General features: G+C 34.0%; 1 protein-coding gene across 1 annotated transcript in view; it reads left to right on the forward strand.

The window, feature by feature from the left end:
* Positions 1–6,076: 6,076 nt before the first annotated feature.
* The window catches only part of LOC119190721 (QRFP-like peptide receptor), a 102,776-nt gene continuing 81,361 nt past the window's right edge, over positions 6,077–27,491 (forward strand). Inside the window, exons 1-2 of the mRNA XM_037443176.1 lie at positions 6,077–6,240; positions 25,538–25,927. Of these exons, the coding sequence (XP_037299073.1) occupies positions 25,734–25,927 (194 nt within the window). The 5' untranslated portion in view covers positions 6,077–6,240; positions 25,538–25,733. The remainder of the gene's footprint in view (positions 6,241–25,537; positions 25,928–27,491) is intronic.

Genomic DNA, 27,491 nt, shown 5'->3' on the forward strand with positions numbered 1-27,491 from the left:
AATCATTAAGCATGTAACAATTATGTTGTGCTGACTCCGAGCTGGAATGAGATATAAGCAGGTGAAAGACTATTTATTTTTTATATCAAAATGTTGTAAAGTTTTTTTGAGTATACATAATCAAATAAGAATGAGCAAAACGCCAGTTTTGTCGTGAGATTTAATAATTATTAAACAATACTGCACGGCATGGCTTTGCTTTTATCACTATCCGACATTAGGTCGTCTTATAACAGTTATGAAAAGTTGTTACAATGCTCTTTTACTGAGAAATTAGGAGCTTGTAGTCTGTTTAGTAGAAATAAACGAAATGGAAGTCTACACGCATAAGTTGATGATACCTGTGATGGCAGTTACCACTAGCTTTGGAGAGGAGCGTAATATAGGCTTTCAAATAACTTAACAACATAAGGATGCAAATCGTTTAGGAAAGTCCTTACATTTTTGGGGAACAGTCTTGGTCACCCCTGATTGAATTTATCCATTCAGTTAGTCAGCTATTTGCTTGGTCCACTGTTCAAAACAAAAATGACAAAATACGTTAATATTTTTTCAATATTTGTATTATTGTTTTTTTTTTATTGCTACGAAGGACGAGACGAGCTTGCCGTTCGCCTGATGGTAAGCAATACAACCGCCCATAAATAGTGGAAACACCATCCAACACCTTGAAATACAAAATATTGTTTGGTATCAGATGTGAAGTCTCATTATGTCCAGTAGTTACTCTGGCTACAATGTCCTTCAAAAAGGAACACAACAATGACTACACACTGTGTCTTGGTGGCAGAAATAGACATGGCGGTGGTACCTACCCAGGTACAGGTACAGATACCGAGACTCTCACATATGAGAGGCCTACCACCAGTTTTGATCTGTATGGACAGAGGAGGATGAAGAAGCGGCCCAACTTTCTAGACAATATTCGGTGAGCTATTCATTAGATAAACACAGTTGAACGCTCCCGCAGAAATGATAAACAAATACTTTGTTGTACTGTTGCTCTTTACTATGTGCGAAAGCGTTAATCAACGCTTAGGAACAGTTCAATTAGAAACCACACACTAATTTATACCTCATAGGCACTGTTTTACAATTACACAGTGCCCGTCGAACCAGATCACAATAGTGCTTGTATACAGATTAACAATGTCGATGACTATTTAAATAGCCTATATATGAGATAGCTTCCTAAGGTTATTGTCTTACTACATTTACGTATTTAATTCTAACCAACACTTTTTTCATTTTTTATGATCCTAATAAGTCGAGAAACTATGGACTTTAACAATGCGAAGGACACGAGGCTAATACCTACCATGAGGACAATACTTAAAAAACAACTACTTTTATCCCATTCTTTAATATTTTCTTCAAAGTTGTCAAACTATTTTAGTATTGCGGATGTTTTAAGTGAAAATCAAATAAACCACTGGATAAATTATCAGAATAGATTTAAAATTCATACGCTGTAACGCATTACAATAAAACACTTGAATGAAACTATATTTAGTCGGAGCGTAACACTAGCCTTGACATGCGTTCGTTCGTGATTTATCGCGGATAAACATCCCATACGTAGAACACGTGGCAGCGATGTTGAGTTATACTAATATATTCTTTACTTTGTAATATTTATGATTATTAATTACTAGTTTGTTACTCACTTGATGAGTATAGTTATAGTATGATATGATATGAGTATAATTCGTTTCCTAAGTAAAATAAAAATCACATCCATCGCTGCAACTCTTGTAAGCCAGGATCAGCAGTAGCGCGCATGCTATGATACTGTTGTAGGTGCATCTCGGTGAGTTCCAGAGAGTACTAATTAGTTTTAAACCGGCAATAAAAATAATCAAATAGCAAACTAGACAGCTGTCGGAAATATTTATTTTTTCTACTTTCGTCTATATTACTATGAAGAATTGACCTTCGTAGGTACGAAATCTTGTTACTCATGGTTGCCCTATGAAATAAGTATTATAAAAATGAACTTCCAAAAAAAAATACGCAACCTACATTTGATAATATATCTATAACATTTTGCAAAAATGTGATAAAATTTATTTACTTGTTTACCCCAACTCTACAATAAAAAGTTCATGGTTTATTAGATTGACTATTTATTGCGACTTTCACCAAATATAATAACAACTTAACTTCATACTCTCCCAGTAAGTAATATTTGAAACTAACTAACACAATTAATTCTTGAATCAACTCATATTTCTAATTGAAGTATATAATAAATATGTTGAAGTTTGCATTTTATTACACGATATTAAGGTCGTGTTATTTTTTATGCAAAACTATGACGTGATCACGACTTACGCTTTGTTATAAGCGCCGCGTTTTCTTACTTCATAAACAGCTGCAACCCAGAATTTTGAATTAAAAAGTTGTCGGTGCATTGTGAACACCACCATACTATGCTGACTTAAGTCTCATAATGCTTAATCATTGCTAGAATATTCTGTATACAAGTGGTGAAAGGTCCATATAACCCGATTCCTACCGCCTTGTCTTTATGTAGAATCTAATTATCATTAGAACAGTTTGTAGACTGCATTCAAGCGTGTTAGTACTTAATTTCGGAAGGGAAACCTACGTGTTCTGTAGGGTTTTCTTTCGGAAGATTTCACCTTTCGCCACTGCAGTACACAATAGTATGTTCATACAAAGAGCTATACAGGGTAATTTTGATATTGCGTTACTAAATCAAACCACATGCTTATCTACGTGGAAATAACACTTTACAATAAGTTACTTGAGCCGTAGATGTAAAATAAAAAAGTGTAAATTTCGAACCAAATAAATATTAATAAAAGGTAATTTTAATTTTATGCGCCCTAATGCCACTACTTCTACTGTAAGAGAATTCGTAACAGTTGCAACATCATACTTTCAGTCAGAAATACACTCTCGCACAAGCCATTTCTGCATTAAACTACAAAATGAGCAAAAAATCAGAAAACTAAAATCAGGATTTTTGGTGGAAATATACGTTATTAATGGATGATTTTTGGCACAATGTCAGCAAAGATGAAAACGAATATGTGGTTTGATTTAGTAACGCAATGTCAAAATGACCCTGTATAAGATGATACTCACTTCAGCAGTAAACCACTTAAGAGAAACAGATAATCGTTTAGTTTTGACTTTCCAGCCAGGACTTACATACATACCTCATATCTAACTAACATTTGTCATTGACTTGTAAATTCTCTGTATTACACGTATAATATTTATTATTCAGTAGAGTAGTTATAAAATTATTGTATATTTCAAGCATTTCTTACTTTACAAGTATGAAAAAAATATCAGAGATATGATTGCAGGAATATTATAGATAGATCTTAGTAATATACTGTACACGTACTAACTTTATTAGTTTTTTATTTTTGAAATAAAATGTAATCCATCTTATACTTTAAAAGAAGCAAAAAGCTTTGAAAATAACTCTCGTGACGAGGGACATGTCCCCAGGACTATAAATGTTGCATGCATATAAAGAATGTAGAATGTGTAATACTGTTTTAAATTGAATTAATGTTTTAATGTACATAAAAGTAATGTATTTATTTTTATTGCTATGTTACATATACATATTATATGATATGATCTTGTTCTTATATTTACAGTAAGGATATAGCGACCGATATGTACAACATATGCCGAACTTGACAATCGTGAAATTAAATGATTATAATTAATAATAATTATGATGATCTTGGTTGATTGAAAAATCGACCGTATTAATATTGAATAAAACTTTATAATGTGTGTATGTAATATCATTCCCACACACTCTTGCACTGTATTCTATTTGTAAAAACTTTGAAATGGTCTCATATTTACATCCCTCTACTATTATTTAATCTGGCTGTACGTTTTTAGAAAATAGTGAAATGGAAGAAGGTTATAATGTTGAGACACAAATTATATATGGTTGGAGTTCGTCTCTACTAAGTAGCTTTAAAGGTATCTAATAACAAATAATACAAGAAGTAAAAAAAATGAAAGAAATGTTTTACATAAGATTAGATTTAATAATATGCTGTCTACATTCATAAAAGAGATTATAGATCGAGGATCACGAAAGTAATCAGACACATTGATAAATGAGGTATACAAGTACTAAATTCTTCACGTGTTTTCGTCACAGTATAGATTTTTATGAAAGGCATGACGTACGAAACGGTAAATGTCGAAGCCGATTTTAATTTGGAAAGGAACAGATTTTCGTCACGTTTTTATTACAAGCTCATTTCCGACGCGTCATATACACGAAGAATGCCTCGGGGCTGGTAATAAGGATCTCGCAGTTATTATTCTATTTTTTTACAAGGCTAATATACTTAACGATTGTGTAACTAGAATGGTAACCGTTTTTATCTTCTTATTATAAGGCATGTATGGAATGTATGGAAAACTTTATTGACAGAATGAAAATGAATTTTTAGATATTTCGGGATTTAGCGATAAACTGGTGCCTTATTGGCCCCTTATCGGATGGCGAATAGTAGGTGTTGCACCCTCTTTCGAACTCTTAGAGGTTAATAAACTTAACATTGAAAATGTTTTAGAAACATGAAAATAAGTAAGTTATTACTTACCACACCATGAGACAGAATGAGCTTGGTGAAAAGTGGGTGCACTAATTAGTAGTTAGTGCGTAAGTATATAAACTTGATATTAAAAATGTTTGTGAAGCATGAAAATGAACAAATTGTATAATGTGGAAGGAGGTTTACACGAAAGAAAACGTCCAGAGTCCAAAAGGTACGGCGGTAAAAACTCATAATAGCCGAGTGGCCCGCAACCACATTGCTATCTAAAACAATGTCATTCACAGAGCTCCTTTGTAAAAAGTTTGAAAACAATGAAAAACTAACTGGATTTTTGAAATAATATTGCATAAAGCTTTGTGAGTAATCATATTAAAATACTAAAGCAGTGTCCACTCACATTCTTAAGCCTGTCGAAAATAATATCTGAGGAAAAGGCAGACGTGTCAAATATATATTTATAAGAGATGACAAGTCTGCCTTCTTTTTTATTGAAATGGCAACAAATTCTTTTACTTAAAATGGTTGCACTCGTGTCACATCATGGAACAGAAAATAAGTTACTATTTGAGCTTCTGTCTACCGCTGCGGGTTAGATATAGATGCATGCAGCATATTTCCTTAATTATAAACGAGCAATGAACAAACTTTTGTTTGACGCCTATAACCAGTTACAATAAAATAAATTGAAATCACGAAAATATATTATGGGACTTAAAAATGCCGTTAACAAAAGTATCTTAACTCAATTCATATGTAAAAATATTTGAATGATATGTCATAGATAAGTAATATATTCATGACCCGCCTATATAGGTATGAAATTTTATCTTTATCGAGGATTCGTTGATGTAATCGTTAAAATGTTCATTCATAAGAATTTAAAATATATACTACCGCATTAGTTCAGTGTGGAAGGCCTAATCTTAATGTCTTATGCAATATATATCTAGCACGAAGAGCGATCAATGCGCCACAAAACACTTTTACAGGCTTGCTGCAGACGGAACATTTAATATGATAACATGCCCTTTGTTTGACACAAACCCTACTGAAGACTTTATCTTTCTTAATCTCGTCTTATAAATCGAAGTGTTGCGCGAGACTCGAAGCTAGAATCCCTCCGTAACTTATATATTATGATGAGCGTGGGTAAGTCTATAATAAAAGTAAATATATCATTTTCAAAGTATGTTACGAAAGAAGTAAAGCACTCTGAAGTTTATTCCCTGTAACTTATCTTTTAGTCTAGATTAATATGAAACTGTGGCAGAAATTCCTAGAAGTAGCTTAATAATTTAAGCAAGAAATGGAGCGAAAGCTAAAATGGTAAAAAAATCTAATTAGAATAAGTTTATAGAGGTTCTTGATTATTGTACTGACATATAAAATCTGGTAACCTTTAAACATTACCAGGTGTTTAGATATTTTAAATTTCACTTCTATTACAGAATTAATGATCAAAAACACATTTTGAATGTGGCTTTCTGAGGAGTTGTTCAGTCAATCGGAGTTTGTCGGAGGGTGCAGGCGCGCCGCGCGATTGCTAAGTTTTACTAACATCGAGTGGAGTGACTAGTGAACGTGTTCTTTTTTGAATTGTAAAAATAAATAAAAATTACTTGAGTGTTAAGTGGGACAAAATTTGTGCATATATTTATGAATTTTGGTACGTATTAGAAAATAATAACTTTTTAACTTGGCTAATTTAAAAAGTTAGGTAGAAGATTTTTATGGGTATTTGCGATTTTTAGTAGATATTAGAAAACAATTTTAGTTTTATGTTGTTAGTATAATAAAAGTTAATTCAGCGATTTCGGTTTTCCTGTGGACTAACTGACTAATGAATTATTTTATAGATCTCATATTGTTTTCCATAAAATAGTCTCAAATATATTACAAATATCGCTGCCTATTTTATTTATATAATATTAATAAACGATAACAATAAAATCCCTTTCACTGGCGTAGTTAGAGCACTAAGGAACAGAGCTCCTGAATACTGTTTAGCCGGGCAATCTGTGTACAAGTTTTGAAAGCATCCAGTTTCGTGCCATTAAAATCTCCTCGATATAATTATGATTGTACTGATGGAAAATATGTCTACATTATGGGCAATCGTCTTCATTTTGAAAATACAGAAGTGAAACTTTGTTGATATTTTATGTCATTCATCATTAGGGTCCCCTTGTTGCGACGGGCCGTTCTGCAATGATTTTCCATTTCGTTGGATCTCGACTCCTTGAGCTTCTCCTTTGATTTCGCTCCCAATTCTTTCGTGTATTAAAGTGCGTTGCCAGGTTTGTTTGGAATATTTTATATAGTGTAAATTATTTAAATTTATTATACTAATGGTTATATCAATTAAAACTTTTTCCTGGTTGAGATCTAATACGGGTTGTAGCCTGCAGGGTCTTCGATTCGATTATCGTTTTTTCAATTTAATTTTTCCCATATTTTCTGCCACGATAATGTCAAGTAGGTGGCCTATGGTAAAAACTTTTAATTTCTTAAACTAGGGCGAATACATAGTAGAGTAGGTAAAAAAGGTAGAAGAATTAATTATTAATACCTATATCTCAACATTTTCTTAAGTTTTAGACAGATTTATTTGTCTGCAATACGAATGCACCCTTCACAGTAGTGTTTCTGTTTTTTTATATAACACGGCTAGGCTCCCCACTGCACCTGATGATAAACGAAGTGGGATCTAGATAGAATGTTGACTGGAGAGAAAGTCAATGCTTGCTAATTTACATAATTATGTAGGCCTATTTTGAAACTAAATATGTATACTCCAGAACCCAACATTTACGTGGGCCACTAAGAGGGCAAAAGAGATGCTCCATCCCGGCATCTAGTCCCATTATTACATAATTGATAATATTACGTATTTAAAAGCCAGAATTCAATAAATTTCAAAATCCAATAATATTGCTAATTCAAAATTAAGAAGTTATCCATTCTAAACAGGGAGATAAAGCACTTAAGTATGTTTATAGCAAATCTATTCAAGATTCTTAAAAAGATTACAAAATTTCTTAATATAATATCAACTTCCACTATTCTCAATTATCATAATTCATGTTCGCTTAATTACTTTATAAATAGATTATATCTTAAATAATTTGAACACCTTTGAAGTCTCTAATCTAACATGACTTAAAGGAATACCTATTTTCGAAACCTAAACAGAATGTATCCGTCAACATCTATTTGAAGTATTAACACCGCCCTCAAAAACATCTGCGTTTGATGGCTAGGACTTCTGCAATCTATCCGCATTGCTACATCGTACTAGCGGTTCGAAATTCTCTTTCACTCTGAACATTGTATACATTCAGGTGCTTTGGGTTTACCTTATTCGTAATTTAGATTTATGTGGGGCAAATCCAATTACAGATCAATTCTAGAAGTTCTCGGAAAAGGTCACATTGTTAATATCACTTTTTTAAATAACGTTAAAGTTTTTACAAAGGTCGATGCAGATTCAAGCTAATTTTATGAAAGTTAGAATCCTATTTTGTATGTGATTTCATTGAGTTGTGTTATCATGTATCGTTGGAAAACTTTTGACAACTTTTTTAATTTTATATTTCTAATTTTAACGTGTTTTTAGTTAAACATTTAATATATTTACTTGAAGTACTGTTGTATTCTAAATTGAAGAATATTTTACTTATCAGTGTAGTTAAGCAGTAGGAAGGTATTACTAGAGTCTAGATTTATTCTAATGAAAGGGCAATCGGAGGGTGCGAAGGCATTCTATATTATGTAATTTAAGGTTCATGCCATCACCCAAACGGCTTGTTCGTTTCGTTATACAGTAATTTAAACATTCATTTATGGGAATCAGCGTCTCGGGTCGCAATGTAATCAATTATAGTTAGAATAAATCGTACGCAATTATTGCTTAAAGCTACCCCGTCTGAACGTGTGCGATGGCGAATCAATTATCGCCGGCATCTATTAACAGATATTCATTGCCAATTATTGCTTGCAATAATTACTTCGTCTAAATCAGGCTTGCAAATGAGCTATGCTCGCAAACGGTAAACGTATTTATAGGTGACCTGTTACGTGAACTCCACTTCCTAGGTATAGGTAAACAGCCATTATGCATTAAGATGCTCTGAGGCATTGCAAGCCTTAAATAGAGATTAGGCAGAAGTGGTATATTTGTATCCGTACGGATACAATATAATACCCGTCATAGTGGCCCAAATAAAGATGGCGTATCCGTGATCAGTCGTATACAGGGTCATTTTGAGATTGTGTTTCTAAATGAAACCCTATACATCTACTTGGAAATAACAATTTACAATAAGTTACATAAGCTGTAAATGAAAAAAGTATAAGTTTCGAGCTAAATAAATATTAATAAAAAGTAACTTAAATTTTAAGCGCCCTAATACTGCCGCCACTAACACTAAACTCACGCACATACCATATTCACATTAAACTATAAAATGATCCAAAAATCAGAAAACTAAAACCAGGATATTTGGTGAAAATATTCGTTATTAATGAAAGATTTGTGGCCCAATGTCAGCAAAGTTAAAGACGAGTATGTGGTTTCATTTAGTAACGATATATCAAAATGACCCAATATATCCAATCTCGAACAGGCCGGCATAATTGTGTCGTCTGGAGAGGGATAATCACCTTTCCTGAGTCGACACTATCTAGACCTAAGTCCACTTACCATCAGGTGGAGTGACGTCACTTTGCCGTCCCTTTTAACAAGGCCGAGAAGGTGTTTAAGTCTCTAAAATTTATCTTGTATATTGTGTGCACGAAGTATAAAACTATTGTATTTTCTTAGAACTATGATATGTATAAAGTATATTGCCATTTGGGTGCGGTCCTTTGCACGTATCCAATATCTAAGCAAACATTTTAGGTAGAAGGTTATCCAATAGTATTTTTACTGAATGACGACCCGCACATGTGTCATACTCGTGAATGAGAGCGTTTTGGAAAAGTCTAGCTAATTTACATTACCTTACAGAAGTTCTAACTTTAAAGGCATCAATTAATTTTAAACTCAAGTAAACTGTTTTGTTCTAATCTATACTGTTATATAAAGCTGAAGAGTTTGTTTGTTTGAACGCGCTTATCTCAGGAACTACCGGTTCGAATTGAAAAAATATTTTAGTTTTGTATAGCCTATTTATAGGGATTGCAATCCGGTCCGGCGGATCCGGTAATCCGGCGGATCCGGTACGTTTTCGTTGCCTACCGGATCCAACAATATCACCGGATCCGGTGGCCGGTTCCGATATATTAAGAAAAACGTAATTTCTCTTATCAAAACCGTGCGAAAGTACTAAAAACTTAAGAAAGAAATGAGCGCTTATGAAACTGAAGGAGATAGAGGGAAATACTTGTCTCTAATATATGACTTTTTGACTTTAGTGAAACCAACCAGTGTTGAAGCTGAAAGGGCTTTTTCGGTCGCTGGTTGTATTTGCAGTTCCTTGAGAAGTAGGCTAAAGGATGATACTATTAATACAATTTGTTTTCTAAGAGCGTATTTCCAACAAGAAAAGTGATCTGTGCTGTAATGAATGCATGGGTATAGTATCCATAAGCTGCTGATTTTGAATTTTTTTATTTGGATTATAGAAGAATATGATGTTGATTTAATTTAGTTTTTATGAACGGGTTTAGCTTAATTTAAATCATAAATAATTCACTGTTGTTTGTAATCTTTGAGACTGATTATTATATAATAACTGACTGATAATAATTATAAATAAATAAGAGTTGATTTTCGCACAAAATCGTTTCTATTTTTCCCCGTAGATAATTATTCCTTATATTATGCCATGAAGTTAGAAATATGCGCTATGTTGAACACCCAAATAACCAATCCGGATCCGGCGGAATTCTCGTGGTTCCGGCTGAATCCGGTCGGATTTAAGTTTGTACCGGATTGCAATCCCTACCTATTTATTAAGGAAGGCTATATATCTTCACGCTTTGACCAAAAGGGCGGAGCAGTAATGAAAAATGTTGCAAAAACGGGGAATATTTATTCATCTTGAGAGCTTCCGTTGCGCGCGCTGAGTGAACAGTTAGTTATGAAAAAATATGTATGACGGAAATGTTCCTCTTAAAAGTTCTAAAACAGTATAATATAAAACAAAGTCCCCGTCTGTCTGCCTGTCTGGCGTGTTAAACTCAAAAATATACAACGGATTTAGAATAAATTTGATATGGAGATAGTTTAAGACCTTGGGAAGAAAATTGTCAACTTTCTATTCCGGAAAAATATTATATAGCGGGAATTTTATTACGGAAAACTTTATCCTAGAAAATATTAGAAAAACTGCCGCGGTGGCGTAGATGTAACTGTGACCGCGCTGAGGTCTTGGGTTTGGATCCCGGGTCGGGCCAAAATAATTATGACTGGGTTTTTCCATCTTAAAAATTAATTAGTCACGGCTCGGAGTCAGGAAGTTGGCCGTGTAATATCCCCGTGCCTCGGGATGCACGTAAAGCCATTGATCCTGCGCCTGATTTCTCGCCGATCATGTCGGATTGCCGTCTCACTGGATTATAAGAGTGAAGGAACAGAGAGTGCACCTGTGTATTGCGCACATACTTTTGTATTGTAATATTATCTCTTGCGTGCTTGTCTGATCTCCGTTGTGATTGGCCGCCGTGGTCGTAATTCGGTTAGGAAAGAAAAAAAATCAAGGACTTGGGGATAAATAAACGAGTTGCTCTTTACAAATCGAATTACAAATTTGTTCTAGCAACTGTATGTGTTTGAGTGAACGTTAGCCTAGTTGGGTATGGCACAGTCTGGCGAGAGGGATGTCTGTAGGTTCGAAAGTCGTAGGTTTTTAATTTATATATGTAACAGCTTTTGCTCACGGCTTCGCCCGCGTGAAGGAGTTTTCCGGATAATATATTTTCTGACTTATTTTATATTTATCGTTATATTATGACCAAATTACACAAAATCATTATAACTTGTAGCCAATGTGTTATTCTGATGTATAACTAATATTACTGTAAAGTTTCATCTCAATCGGTTCAGTAGTTTTTTCGTGAAAGAGGAACAAACATACATCCATCCTCACAAATTTTCGAGTTTATAATATTCGTAGGATTTTTTATCAATTATTAATCGCTTTAACAGTGTAGGAAAATCTCCTAAAGTAACCTACATGATAATCTGCCGATCCGCACTAGGCCAGCATGGTGGACTACGGCCAAAACTTCTCAGTAGTAGCGAAGGCCTGGGGTCATCAGTGGACAGTATATAATGCAGGGCTGGTATTATTATTTATCATAACCGGGATTTCAAGTGGTTTCAAAGGAGCAATATAGTTTCATGCTCGATCATTTTTACTACAAACTGCTTTTCAAAGTGGCGACGGATGAAATTGGGGATACTTAAATAATTTTTATTTTATGGGTTCAATAAATAATTTTCATTTTCATATTGTAGAGATCTATTATAAATATATCTTTTAAAAGTATCAATACAATAGAAGTTTGAAATACAATGTAATATATTGCTTAGTACCTCGCTTATACTCTGAGTCATTTGTAAGTCTAATAATGTCTTAAATAAAAATAGTTTATTTTATTTTTCATTTATTTGCATATTTAACATACCAATAACACAGGTCGACAAAAAAAAAAATTTTTTTTGTGTTTCTGTTCTAATGCTTGAATTCTGATTCCAAACATCGAAAAACACTCGGATATCCATTTTTAACTCTTAAAGTTTGCTTTTGTCTGATTTATGTTCATAAGTACGTTTTGAAGATTTTAATTGATTCTTATGAGCAATAGACGGTAGCATTTTGATAATTTTAATTGTAAATTGTGAATTATGTCTGAACGGCAGTAGTGAGTGTTTAGACTAGCTATTACTATTTTAAAAAAAGTATATTTGGGTTGTAACAACCGACTTTTATGTCGTACTTGGTTAGAAAACGGCACCAAGAAAGTGTAAACAGGATGTTGATTAATTCTGTTTTATTTGCGGTGAATTTATTAAAGTAAGAAGTAAAAGTTTGCTTTGGCAACGATTTTGAAGCATTGCGAAGCCTATGACGCTTATTATAATCTCAAAATACGGAATCAAGATAAGTAATGGGTGCCTCACGGTGCTTGTGTTAATTTCAAATTGGAAAATATAATGTGAAAGTGAAACCAATAGTAGAGCCTAATATAAATATTGATGCTTCCATTACATATAAAGTTAGGGCTAATGAAGCAATTTGTGTAAGCTCTAGATCATAATTCTGAAGCTATTGAATATTTAAAAGATTTTTTCCCAAATTATCTGAAGCTAAAGTTAAAACTGATATTTTCGTTGGACCACAAATAAAACAAATAATGAGCAGCGATGATTTCACAAAATTCCTTATTGCTCATGAAAAATAATCCTGAAAGCGTCTGAAAGCTGTAGTCAATTGTTTTTTTGGAAATCACAGAGTCGACAATTATGAAGAGTTCATTGAAACTATGCTTGAAAGTTTTAAATTGATGGGCTGCAGAATAGAGTTTATGGGACATAAACTTCATATGCTACATGCTCACCTGGACAAATTTAATGATAATATGGGTGTCTATGTAGAAGAGCAGGGAGAACGTTTTACCAAGATGTGATGGACTTTGTACGACATTACCAAGGGCAGTACAACGAGAGTATGATGGGAGATTACATTTGGGGATTAATACGCACACAAACATAAAAGATCCATAACAAAAAAATTCTGAACATCATTTTTTGTTATTTCCTATTTGTTTGCTATTATTAGTCATAATTCTTGTATAAAAAAGACTTTGATGTTCAATAAAAACTTTCTTTATCGTAATTTTAAATAAAATTACAGAGAAAGTATAAAAATTTGTATGTGTTTTTGAAATTCAGTAAAATTGCTCTAGTTTCTACAAAAGCAAACTTTGATCGGAACAGTTATTTTTTTATTTATTTGTAACATAGAAGAAACCAAAATTTTACATTCAGGAGCCAGACTCAAAAATCGTGTTGACCGGTGTAATCTATATATAAATGTGCGTGCGCATTTTACCTATGGACTCCAAAACGGTTCGACTGATATAAATTATTTAGGTGATTTTCAAATAAGGCGAGTGATTTTGCGACTTTCGCTTATTTTCGGAGGATGTTTTTTTTTACTTTTTGACAATGTCATTTCATCATTGACGTCAGCCTTTAGCTAATTAATCTTATTGATGTGAAGTTGGGCGGGTCTCTAGGATAATATTAAAAAAATTACAATCTATTAAACCGCCTTTAAACATCACTAAAAACTAAGAAATCATCGGTTACTAATTTTGGAGTCGCTGGCTAATTAAAAATGCTAGGTAAGCTAGTTAAATAAATTAACAAATGTACGAAGATAATGTATGGGCCCAATCTGGAGGTATTTCTTTAGAATTAATGAATAATTTTCCAAATCGGTCCATAAATGTACCGAGTTTTGAGGTAACAAACAATAAAGAAAAAACACGTCGAATTGATAACCTTCTTTCTTTGAAATCGGTTAAAAAGGAAAAAAGGCGGCTGGCCGGGACAGTACTTCCGAGCAGCGCTGCTTTCAGTCTCTACTAATTTCCTGAGGAGTTATGCGGAAATAACGGCAGCCTACCAAGAGACAATACTAGAGAAATGACCTTTTGATTGGCTAAGGTAAGGATAATAAGAATTTAATTAAAATATATGTATGATGAAAAAAAGCGGCGATGGCATAGTTGGGCGTGGAATGGACTGCCGAGTCGAATGTCCGCAGGTTCAAAACCGAAAGGCACACACCTCTCACTTTTCTAGGATTATGTGCGTATTCTTTGTAAATTATCGCTTGCTTTAACGGTGAAGGAAAACATCGTGAGGAAACCTGTATACCTGAAAAGTTCTCTATAGGTATTTTGAGGGTGTGTGAAGTCTACCTAAGTCTAATCTGAAACTCAGTCTAATCTGTCTCAGTACAGGAGAAAGACCGTGGCTGGCAGTGGGACAGTATATAATACAGGGCTGATATTATATTATTATAAAGGTATATAATAAATCATACACACTTTTAATTTTTTTTTCATTTATTTAAAAACACAGTCAGTATTCAGTCCCATATCTCCTTACGCCTTGGTTTATCGTGATTTAATTATATTTCGCTCACACGTACCCGCCTAGCTTCTAGAATGTAATATTAAATTTTTCCTTTACGGAAACAAAGAAAGTTCTCGGGTGTGATCGCGACTTGAATTTTAAAGATCTGTTCAAGAAATGTGCTTGGTAATGCAATGCAAGGTCTACAGGTTCAAAACCTAAGGCCTTAATACTGATTCTGCGAAGTTACATAATATATATTATTTATTTATCATTCGCTTTAACGATAAAGGAAGGCGTCGTGAGGACGCCTATATATCTGAGAATTTCCCGAATTTTTTTTTAGTGTATCTACCAAGTCCCACTAGGCCAGAGTGGCTATGGTTTAATCCCTCTCAATAATAAAGGAGTCTCAATAGTGAGTGATATTATTAAAAAATATCTTTAATAACTATTTTTCATTTGTTCGTTGTGTTTTAACATCAAGCGAGCGAATGTTGTACTTCGTTCTAAATTTGAATAAAAATGTTAACACAGTAACTCTTGTAGATAAGTGATTCACCGAACCATTACAATTGTCAACATATGCTAACAACAAAACCTTAATTTGAATGTAACAATTCTTAAAATAAACTAAACCAATATTAAATAAATCCTTTAACGCAATAACAGAGGCTTACGAGTAAAGCGGCGACGCGAAGTTAACGAATTTAATAACGTAAGCCACTTACTGAAAGCCATCGCATCGTTTCGAACAACAATGTAATAAGTTTCACTCGATCCGTTTCTTTACATAGGCTGTCAAACGAAACAATGAAAAAAAGAACTTAAAAACACCCACAGTCTCGAAAAATGATGTATGTGCTTCCGGTCTCAAGAGAGTATAGATAAGAGACTATCCCGCCCTCGCACTCGCCACTGTAGCACCTGTAAACAAAGATCAGCAGTGCATTTTATGACGCCGAGGGACGAAGCTTGTCGAGTCTCAAGGAACACTAATCAATGTATGATGATTTCTTATGTTTACGCGAATGTTAGACATTGAAATTAAACTAATTTTCGGATTCTATCGCGGTTTTTTATATTTTAGTTTTCTCCCGACGTTTCGAAGACCCTCCGTGACCGTGAAAGCTGCAAAGTATTCGAAAATTAGTTTAATTTCAACTAATCAACGTATTTAGAATGTTGTAAAATACACTATATGACTCAGTGTTATTGGAATTGTTTGAGAGACTAACACGTAGGTAACTGACGTATTCCCATAGGAAACGGAATGCATCGTGCAGCACTGCGCAGGGGCCGCTGTGGACGAAGGACTTAGACATTTCCGTCAGAGGAGGTCCGTAGCCATCCCTCAAGCACCGAAGAGGCCACCGCGGAGTTTTAGTTGGTAGGCCGTTGCGTATGTTAAGTTGTACATAGGGTTAGGGACTCGGCCCGGCGGTCCCCGAAGGCCACCAACTAATCCGGGCGGCTGTTCCCCGGGGCGTAACGCAACGGTTACCCCAATATGACCATTCAGTCGTCCCCCAAGAAGGCTAGGCGGTAGCAATCTACATCATCGTGACTGCTACTTTTAAATTAGCTTTTAGTTGAGTTACTAAGTTCGTGTTTTACAATGTCTGAGTATACGCTAGTCCTCGAATATAATACGGAGATCGAAAACACAAGTCAAGCTCTCAAATAAATGGTAAAAAAGTGCATTTAGGAATAACTATTTTCTACGATAACTGGTTTCTTTTACGTCAATTTACTTGAACATTCTGAAATAGGTCTTTTTTCGTAAGATTTCCTTAGATTTCATAAAACATAGTTCCCCGCTGCGTCTATCTGTCTCTCTACACGCGATAATGTCAATAACTACCCAAAGAATTTCGATAAAATTCAGTAAACAGATAGTTTAAGACCTTGGGAAGGCCAAATTACATTACTGCTACATTTTATCCCGAGAATATATATAGTGGGAATTTTATTTCGCAAAATCTTTTTTACTCAGACTCACTCTTTGCCGCGTGCAAAAGCTAATTTACGATAATAATAAAAAAATATTATGTTTAAAACTAAATAAAAATCGAATGCCCTATCAACCGCGCGCAATATATTGCAAACAATATTCAGCTTCCAAGGTTTTATTGAATATCTGTTTGTTCATGCAAATAATTTTCGATCCATTGTCGACTGCGCGGTCATTTGACCCTCTTTGTTTTACTAACTAGAGTTTAGTTCACTCTTTTCTGTGGTACTGCAGTTAGCAGTTGTTTGTCCTGAGTCACAAAGTTTTGACAATTTGTCTTTATATAAATGAGGCGACTTCGTTTGTTGGCACAAGCGTGGCATAACCCGAGATCATTTATGCTAATGCGAGTTGCAGACAGAAAGCTAAACTAAATTTGGTTATCTCGCATAGCTGAGATATTTTTCATATAATTTTGTAGAGCTCAAACTACATAAACCAACCTATTATTTGTAGTTTTGTCATTTATGCGACCTACTCCCCCCGAGCCAATTCTTATGTTCTCCCTATGCACGCCCATTCTCGGGGGATATTTGTCGCAGTCCTAGGCACACAGTCCAGCGTGTATACCTCATGGTTGTAACAATAAATTGAGGTTTAGGCCTCATAGGAAGGCTCTCGAAATTTCCTGGCATTTTCTCCTCCTAGGGGTTCTATTTTCTTTCCACACTTTCTTATGTCTGAGAAAAAAAAGTAAGAAATATATTTTTTAAACATTTATTTTTTATTTATATGCTATTATGGTAATTGAAGTTTGGTCCAATTGAATGTCGACTAACGAGAGATGATTACGCCTTGGTAGTCGATATAACTTGTTGGAATCGGATATACACAGGCTGATCCCAGAACGTGGGCCATTATGGCGGGTTTTAACACTTTGTGTCGATATCCGAGCGGGTACAAAATATATCCTACTGCAAACCGATACTTTGTTAAGATCAGATAAGTATAATCACAAAAAAATTTGAAGCGTATTTAGATTAATAAGAAAACTTGCATAAATCCGGTAACAGACAGAAACAGCAAGCATTTGTTTACCGACTAAACAGTCACAGCAAGCTGATTTCTATAAATTTTGAACCTTGCAGTACTTGCAGGAAGTCGCATGTGTATAGAACCAGGGATGTTATGGGTATGAAATTTCGGATATGGATATAGGAATAAAATTATATCGGTTTCGGATACGGTTACGGATATGTAATTATTTCGGATTATCCGGTAGTTTCGGATAGTTTCGGTTACGGATATTAGATTAAAGTAAAATAAATATAATGTAATACAGTTGGGCGACGAATACTAACTATCGTTCGTCGTCATCGTCGATTATTAATTATAATCGATGAACTAATTGGGGGGCATGGGTGTTCGGAAAACCTCTGTGTTTTAATTTGACATGAAGTTTCAGTGAAGTAGTACCACCTCCTCTGCGTGAAAAGTTTTTATCACACCGTTTACATTTAGCAAAATTACCTTTAACATGACCAAAAAAAAAACCTCCAAATTAATTTACTTTGAACGCATTTTGTCCTAATAAATGAATTTAGTACATAACACAAAACTTTTCCTTGACTTTACTAAATAAAAAAAAATACTATTTATGAATGAGGTTATGTTATGATTAAAAATAACAAACAAACTATACAAAATTTATGTAGCGCGTGAGCGGTGAAACAAAAACCTGTCGGAACATATTATCCGTAACTTATCCGAAACTTTTATAACGGATACTGTTACGGATATATATTTATTTCGGATATCCGATAGTTTCGGTTACGGTTACGGAGCTCCATAACATCCCTGTATAGAACTATTGAAACATTGCCCGTAATGTAAACGCACCTGAAAGTTTTTGGTAATATATAACTGCAAGAACCTGCTAGTCTAAACTTTACATAATAGATATGGTTAACACATTTCATTGTATCATTCCTTTAATAATAGTAGTATTCAAATATTATTTGATAGGTTCGCCTCCTATCACATCATGGGACGGAACACTCAAAGCGAAGTAAGTGCCCTAGTTGCACCTCTGGCCACCCCTACGGGGATAAAGACGTTGTGAATATTTGTCTGTTTTTGTAAAATATTGTTGTCATAACATGTTAAAGTTATGCTTATTCTCGGGACAGTTATTTTTTGCCGAATTTAATGGGTATAAAAACGATGCTAGCTAGTAGATTGGGAAATTCCTTTACCACGAACTACGAGTAAATCTCTTCTTATTACTTCTGAGAGGTAATTATTTAAACTTTTTGGAGGGCAAAACTTGGAAATGAAGTCACCCTCGATCTAGAGGAGTATAAAATTTCCTATACTATTAATCCGATTTTCAAAATTCTTTTGTAATAGGGAATTACAGTCCCGGAGTTGATTACACTAGTTCCACCCAAAACTTTGTCTGCGTGGACTTAGATTTATCTGAGTTTGAGGAAAGTTAAAGTAAATTGCAAATATCTTAAAATGACATACAAATCTATGTCCATTTTTAACAAAACAAAGTCTATATTCTCCTTCCAAATATACTTACTCTGTCCACTTGTGAAAACTACACAAAAAATAGTTTAGTAGTTTCGGAAATGTGCGCTAACAAATAAACCGAGAAGAATTCTACAAATCGATGATTAGTATTCCGTTACTCTTCTTTAATTTCCCGCTTTTTATTATTTTTTTAATGTACAAATACACCGAGATTTTCCTGTTCTCTTCTTTTTATATTTATAGACAGATTGTCCCGTTACGCACATACATGTCAGAAACGTTAATGAAATCATTAGGAGCGTAATAAACATTTCATTAATCATTTACCTGTACCATTTCGTGCTTGACAACGCGTCCTAAATAAAGGTAATTAGATCTGTAACTGTTAAGGTTTAATGCATCAGACCATTGTACAATCTAAAATTGCGCCATATAAACTGAGCTCGTGTTTTTGTATATTTAAGGGTCGTTTTACATTGTACCTTGAGCTGTCATGACCGTATTGATTTTTCTGATATGGGTAAATAGTTTCAACTTTCAGTGAAATGGGTAGACTATAGGTTCACTGCTGTTTTCAATAAATAATCCCAATCCCCTTTATTACGATCCATCGCAAAAATAGACCAGTAAGAAAAAGTTTTCATGTTTATAAATGACGTATTTTGATTTGATAATTCTCGAGATCGGATTGAAGATTAGAATTGAACCCGTTAATTGTTATTTCGTTCGTGACGCACTGTTATTCAAAGTGCAACTGTTATTCATAAACGTTTTTTATCTAAGGACGGAGTGCCCAACGGCACTGTCGTTGTGATTGGTTATTATTGTTGTATTTCAATATTAGCCAATCACAACTAACTGCGAAGACTGCCATGCCGTCAGCACTGAGAAACAGACTTGTTATCACAGCCTTACTCGGTCGTTAGATAAAAAACGTTTATGAATAAGGGGGTTAGTCATCGACTCGAGTGTTAACTTACCCAATAAATCTTCGCGCTGCCTTCATGGAAAAATAATCTGTTAACCACAATTAAATAAAAATATAAAACAATGGAAAGCAGCTAGCGTAAAACATTTCGTCGGGTAATGGACTGGCCTATCCAAATATTTATATCCGCGTATGATGCTTTTAAACTGTTACGAGCATTCACATACAAATGCGTGTGTTTGATGTGTGCACGCGCTGGGATTCGACGATCGTAAAAACATTGCCTTTATATAAACGCTTTGATATTTCATTTATTTGTAATTGCGTTATTGGAGTAACAAGTTACTAATTTATTAAATAGTAGCATATTACGTTACGTCGAGGAAGAAATGATATTTAATATCAATTAAATATTTATCTCTTTCAATTCAAATAATTTGATGATCTTTATACCTCAAAGGCGCGCAATCGAATAAAACATAACACATGAATGTAAAATACGCCTGACCACATTTACACTTCATATATTGAGAGCAGACATTTATTAGTCATAGACATGTTGAGATAAGTTAACGCGGTTTTTATATTTTGTTTTTCTTCCAGCATAGTGTTCAAACCAGTAATTTGTATGTGTAAACTATGGACCTAATGTTAATAGATATACGTGGTATCATTACGCAAACGACTACTTGTATAAAAATGAAATCGTAATGGCTTCTCGAAAATCTGGTGAGAATATATGAATCACAAGGTGATTCAGTTTACAGAATAATCTCGTTTCGCTCCTCGCCTGTAACAGCGCGTAATTTCTTTATACCAAACAAATAATTATTTAACTCCATCGTGCTACTGTTTATATTGCCTATTGACTTAGAGTTGCTTCTGTAAACGTTAGGCGCGCCGCAGACGGATTTATTTCCGAAAAAACGCACGACAGGAAAAATCGTACGGACGTCCACGTTGCAGCAACACGCAAAGGTTTCTATTTTCGAAGATATATTGCTATTGACATGCTAGCGTATATAAATATGACAGGGTTACAACTGTAAAATATATTTCTTACAATAATGTTACAACATTCATTCTCAGTTGTCACTAAATACGTAGCATTCAATGGTTTTTTTGAACACTTTTTGCTTTAGTTTACAGGTAATTTGAATTACCTAAGAGAGTTCTTTGCGCAATATATTTATAAGCGACTTTTTGTAGCAGAGATTGTTAACTATAATAGGTAATTATTGAATTGTAACACAGCGTAGAGAAAACATCGTGGGAGTTAGTTCATTCCATTTCAGTCTATAGTATATTTTACTGTTTGATTTATCGAAGTGTTTTTGCTTTTGTGTGTATATAAGTTAATAATTAATATTTATTTTATATTTATAGTTTTATTTGTTATTTATCTTTAGTTGTCATTGTCATAAATACTTTAATAAGGTATTTGACAACTTTTTGAAAATACATATATTAAAACTGATTTTTATCCAAAATCTATCGGAAAAAGATTTTTTAAAATCCACGCGATAATAAATAACTTATAAAGCTTTGAAATTTGGTGGAAAGGGAAACTGTCAAATTATAGTACTATTGAAACGTGACGTCACCTAGTGCCACCGGCCATAACGCTGCGTGAGTGAGAAAAGGACAGCGCGTTATCCCCTCCACGCCCCCACTATTGCTCTCAACAATATGTCAAATATGCATAACTGTTTTATTCCTCAACCAATTTTGATGCTGATTTCACAGAAGAATTTCTTTTTCATATTATTTTCTGTTACATTTAAAATAATAAACTAAATCAAACATAGGAAACTAACCTATTAGGCACACATAGGTTTATGTTTCTGATTTGGATTAGGTCACATGGTTTGGAGTATAATCTGATTTAACTAATTACTAAGTAAATCTACTCTGTTTTGTGCCTTTTATTTATTTATTTATAACACTTTATTGTAGACCAGAGACAAAAATCATAGAATAAGAAAAGAGAAAAAAGTACAAATGGCGGTCTTATCGCCCAAGGCAATCTCTCCCAGACAACCATGCCTTTATTAATGAAATAAAAAAGGTTTAAACGACGTGCATGTAAACTGCTCAAAAGAAATACGATAGACATCCATGTTCGACAGAATTAAATCCAGATATTATGTTCTCGTAAAAAGATCAATATAGCGCTTGTATTTATTGATAATAGTAGTATTTTGTATTAAAAGTGAGGAATTTCGTAGACATCTGCTAATTGAACTAAGCTATAATTATATTTAGATTTCATTTGTGACGCAAATAACGTTTCGTACCGTGTTGTCTTTGTAATACAATGGTAGAGATAGTTCATTTGCTCATAATGTACAAATAGCTAAACTAAATTCGATCATTATTAAGCTATACAGTAAAATAAGACATAAAACAATACATACATACATACATAGTATAACGTCTCTATCCCATAGGGGTAGGCACAGACTATCGATTGCCATTTTTGCATGATTCTGGCATACTTCTCGCGCTAACTCCACCTTCATCAGTCTTTTCATGCATTCCTGTCGGTTCAGGGTATTTTTGACCTGGCCTTTACTAAGAATGTCAGATATCTGACATTCGAATGTTCGGTGCGGTCGACCCCTACCTCTTCCATCCACATTTGCTTTATAAACCCTCTTTGTCAGTCTCTTATCGTCCATCCTCTTCAAATGCCCAAACAACCTTAGCATACCCTTAGAAGGGTACTGGTAAGGGACTGACATAAAACAATGCATGTATATTATTATGAAAAATAATGCAAATATACTTATTTCACGCGATAAACCGGTTAATAAATTATAAAATGGAAATAACACTAAGTCATTTGATTAGGGTACGATCTTAATCCTTAATGATGTATTGCTATTGATTTAGCACGCAGTTTCTCAGGAAATGCCCGCTTGACAAATCGACCAGTGTTTACAAAAACTCCAGAGGCGACAATGAACGATGGTCCAGTTATAAATTGTACTGCGGTCTGATGTTACATCTAAGCCGTTATAAGTAAAGCGGTGTCATTTCAAGGCGAAGAAAGAACAAAAATAATAAACATTGTATAGGAACTTGAATATAAATAGTCCGGTTTAAACTGCTAACGTCAATTTATTATGTTTTATTTCAAGGAAATTTATCTAAAACTAGCGACTCGCCTCAGGGTCGCACTGGTAGCATTAATCATCTATAGCTTGATGCCGATGATCACACAAAATTATCAAAAAGCATAATAATAGTTTTGTAGATCGGATCACAACCAAATGTTATATGATCACTTACTGGGCCAATTTACAGATTACCTTTCTAAGTATTCTAATCGATTCAGTCGTTTTGGAGGGACGAAACTTGTATCTACACATTTATTTTTAGATTATAAATATATATATTCTAATCTCTGACTCAGTATACCTTAAGGAGATTGTACGGCAAAAATCCTTAATCCGATTGTATTAATTCAGTTTTTTATAAACCGTACGTGAGTCTTGGAACTTTGTGCGAGGAAAAATCAATTTATTTTTTAGCGTGTTGTATTTATGTGCATATTTTGTCAATACAATGCTGCCTAACGAAGTTTAGGGCGTTATTTCCCCACAAATTCTTGCAGTTTAATAAATAGTTTATATGAAAAAATGTTGAGAATTTATAAAAATGGAAAAGGGGTTTAAAGGACCAGTACTCAGCGCCTTAAAATAAATTATAAAAATATCTGTAGCCAATTCGTAAAAGCTTAATGCTTCTTTTTTGTTTTTCATAGATATTTTCTTAAGTGCTATTGAGATGTTATTATTCTTCAAAGGGTTTGTATTTCAACAGGTTATTGTATTCATTTAACATTAGCTGTTGAGGGATAGAATACGTTGTTGATTGGTGATATGATGGATAGGCTCAAAAATAGTTTTACATTGAGTCATTGATAAGTGATGCCTGACCATGAAAATATGCGATGTATATTTTTTCTTTAAGAATCGGTGATAGCCTAGTTGGGTATGGAACGGACTGTCAAGACGAATGTCCGCAGGTTCAAATCCAAAAGGCACACACCTCTGACTTTTCTAAAATCATGTGTGTAGTCTTTGTGAATTTATCGTTCGCTTTAACGGTGAAGGAAAACATCGTGAGGAAACCTGCTCATCTGAGAAGTTCTCTATAGGAATTTCAAAGGTGTGTGTAGTCTACCAATCTGCACTAGGCCAGCGTGGTGAACTAAGGCCTAATTCCTCTCAGTAGTAGAGGCGGCCCGTGTTAAGCTGTGAGCAAGTATATAATACAGGGCCGATATTATTATATTATTATTTTTTTAAGTCATAGTTTTTTTATGCATTCGAATGATGAGACACCATTAGAACTTGGAATTACATTACACTTACTTTCTATTTAAGAGGAATAAGTTGGTAATTATTAATCTTGAAGAAGGAACCTTCGGAGATTGTGATGCATCACGACAAAGAATAATTAAAGCGATTATTGATTATGTAAATCCACAAAGAAATTGTAGATGCGTTACTGTTTAAAGGAGTGGTACATTATTGGCATGGAAACTATAGGCCTCCACTACATTTCATGAACCCCATTTTAGCAATAACAGCTCGTTATCTATCCAACAGAATGCCATATTGTTTATGATAGTACAGTCGTCATACACGATAATGTTCTATTTATAATCCGTACGCATTGTTTATTCCCAGGCCATATGGTTTGATAAGGAAGCGGTAGTTATGGTATTGCTTACCAAAAAAAAAAACTTTTCGTTTTTTTGTTACCAATGTTAAGTGCTCCGAGGAAAACGAAGCGCTTACTTTATTTTCGAAGCTTACTATTTAAAATTTATAATACATACAAGGAAAAAGAATTAAATATTTTATTCCTACAATATGATATCTTATTTTTGTTGTTTAATTTTTTTTAATGTGGGTATTTTTTCATTAATTTCATGACAAAAATGTTACTAAAATTGTTGATTTCATGCATTTCCTAAAGCACACACATCAATTCGCAACCAAACCTATTAGATAGACAATTTAATAAAGAACATTTTGGCAGTTTAAAATTTGAAAAAGACCCAAAAATCATATTTTTTGTAAATTCCCGCCGTAACTCGTACGCCTTAAATGTATAGAACGAATGCCCAAGGCTGTTTGCTCGGGAGAGAACCTTAACTACTCGACTTATCTGAACTACCCATGATTAGATCTTTATATTTACGACTGTTCAAGATCGAGCGAAGTGAAAATATCTTAGACGAAGGGCAGATGGTGGCATTAGGCCGGGATTATGCCTCTTTCAAAGTTTTGTATTACAACAGTCTTAGTTTCTTGATTATAGATCTCTCGAGCTTTATCTCTGAATCAAACTAGGAAGCATTCTTAATTAAACCTTTGTAGAGTTATCTTAGTAGATTTCTATACGTTTTATTTTAATTAATGTTATTATTCCAGGTAAACACGAAATAAAATAATACCGAACATAAGATGCAGTGAAAATAGATAAAAGAGTTTCAAAATAAACATTGCAAACTTCAAAATCTGACGTAAAAATGAAACAATACATACATAAATAAAAAGGTGCAATAAAAACTAAAATGGAAACCAACTGCACAATTTATAAGCCACAAATGTTGAAAGATTAGCAAACATGTCGCAAGAGAACACAACTTACCTTCCGTGGAACAGTTCTGAGGCGGACGAGGGCGTCCCGCACTTGGATCTGGACGTGTTCTACCGGCCCGACGTGGTGATCATCGTGCTGTACGTGGTGGTACTGACGGCATCACTGTCTGCCAACACGCTGCTCATCTTCATAGTGATCAAGTTCCAGTACATGCGGAGGTAAGAGATTTATTTATACTTACAGAAATTATTTAGAAATATACTCAAATTGAGAGACTATGAAATTCATGAAATTAACGTGTTTAAAGAATGTTGATCCATGTCAAAGGAAAGGAATGTATGTAAAGCAATGAGGCTGATCCTTATTGATGGCTAGGAATTTGGTCAGGTTATGGAAGAATACGGGGTGATAACACTAAATCATCAAAATCTTCAGCTACAGGAAATACTCTGCTATACATAAACCTAAAATAATATGTACATTTGTTATAATAGAAGCATTAATAAAAAACCAGCATCAGAAAAATACACTGCCTCTAAGAACATTACTTAAGTTCATATTGTTTTGTTCACCTGTATTCAAAGAAAATACTGACGCGAGAGAAGTTATAGCAAAAATTATTTAGCATGTTGTACTTTACGCCATAATGAAACAATTTGGCACTCTAGTCTGTCTCGAATCGGTATTTAAACTAAAGAACTTAACAATTCCATTGTAATCTATGTTTCACGACGCAAAATCAACTTTAATAATAGGATTCTTTTAAATACAAAATATTTCATGCGTACTCTGCTCAATTCTGCGTCACTGGATAAAGACTACATGATGTCATGCTGAATATCTCTTTAAGCAGAGTGTAATAACTATATTTGGCTTTATGTCCTTATAATTTAGATTCTAAACTACAAACATAACATGTTTCAAAGTAGAATAGTCGTCCGTGCCCGCAAATTAATTCTTTTGATTGATTGTTATCATTGATTTTAAGTTATGGATTAGATTCGTTTATTGAATTTTATTTCGTAATATTATGGTTACCGGAATACCGAAATAAGCCCTAAATGTGTCACACATATCACACTTTTATCTTAGAAGGGGTAGACAGAGGTGAAACAAGGATGCCCATTTTTCGCCTATGTGTTCCGTCCTATGATGTGATAGGGGGCGAGTCTCTCGCCATACCGGATAAAATTTCCAGACTCCAGTGTGACATTGATCCAATGTTACTTTGACCTGGGATCGAACTAAGGATCTCAGAGCGGTGTCGTATTACACCCGTCATACAATTTTATAAGTATTTGGACATTTAACGTATCAACGATCCGATACTTCTTTGTCTAGATTGGTCAACTATCTGACATGCACGACAATTAATTACATAATTCTAAATATTCAGTATTTATAAATGAACATTATAATAGCTGGGTGTCACGCAACCCTATCATGATACCCTCGGTCTCTGTGTTGATTTCAAATCTAATTCATCTTGTCAGCGGTTCGATTAATATACAATAGGCTGTGTTGAGATTTGAATTTTGAAATTGCTATTGTAAGGGAAAGGTCGAGATTCGAGAGCCGATGACTTGATATCCATTTATAATTGGCAAACTGTCTGAATTAAAAGGGTTTCAAAATGTAGTGATGAGAATGATAAGGTAAAGTATTTTTTTAAATGTTATATTGTTACGATTAAAGTGATTTTGATTAAAATAAAAAAGAACTATCACTGCCTACAGAAATATTCCACCAACCAAACGACTTGTACGACTTGTTAATGACCAA

Source organism: Manduca sexta, chromosome 26 (genome assembly GCF_014839805.1).
Source record: "Manduca sexta isolate Smith_Timp_Sample1 chromosome 26, JHU_Msex_v1.0, whole genome shotgun sequence".
Taxonomy (NCBI): Eukaryota; Metazoa; Arthropoda; class Insecta; order Lepidoptera; family Sphingidae; genus Manduca; species Manduca sexta.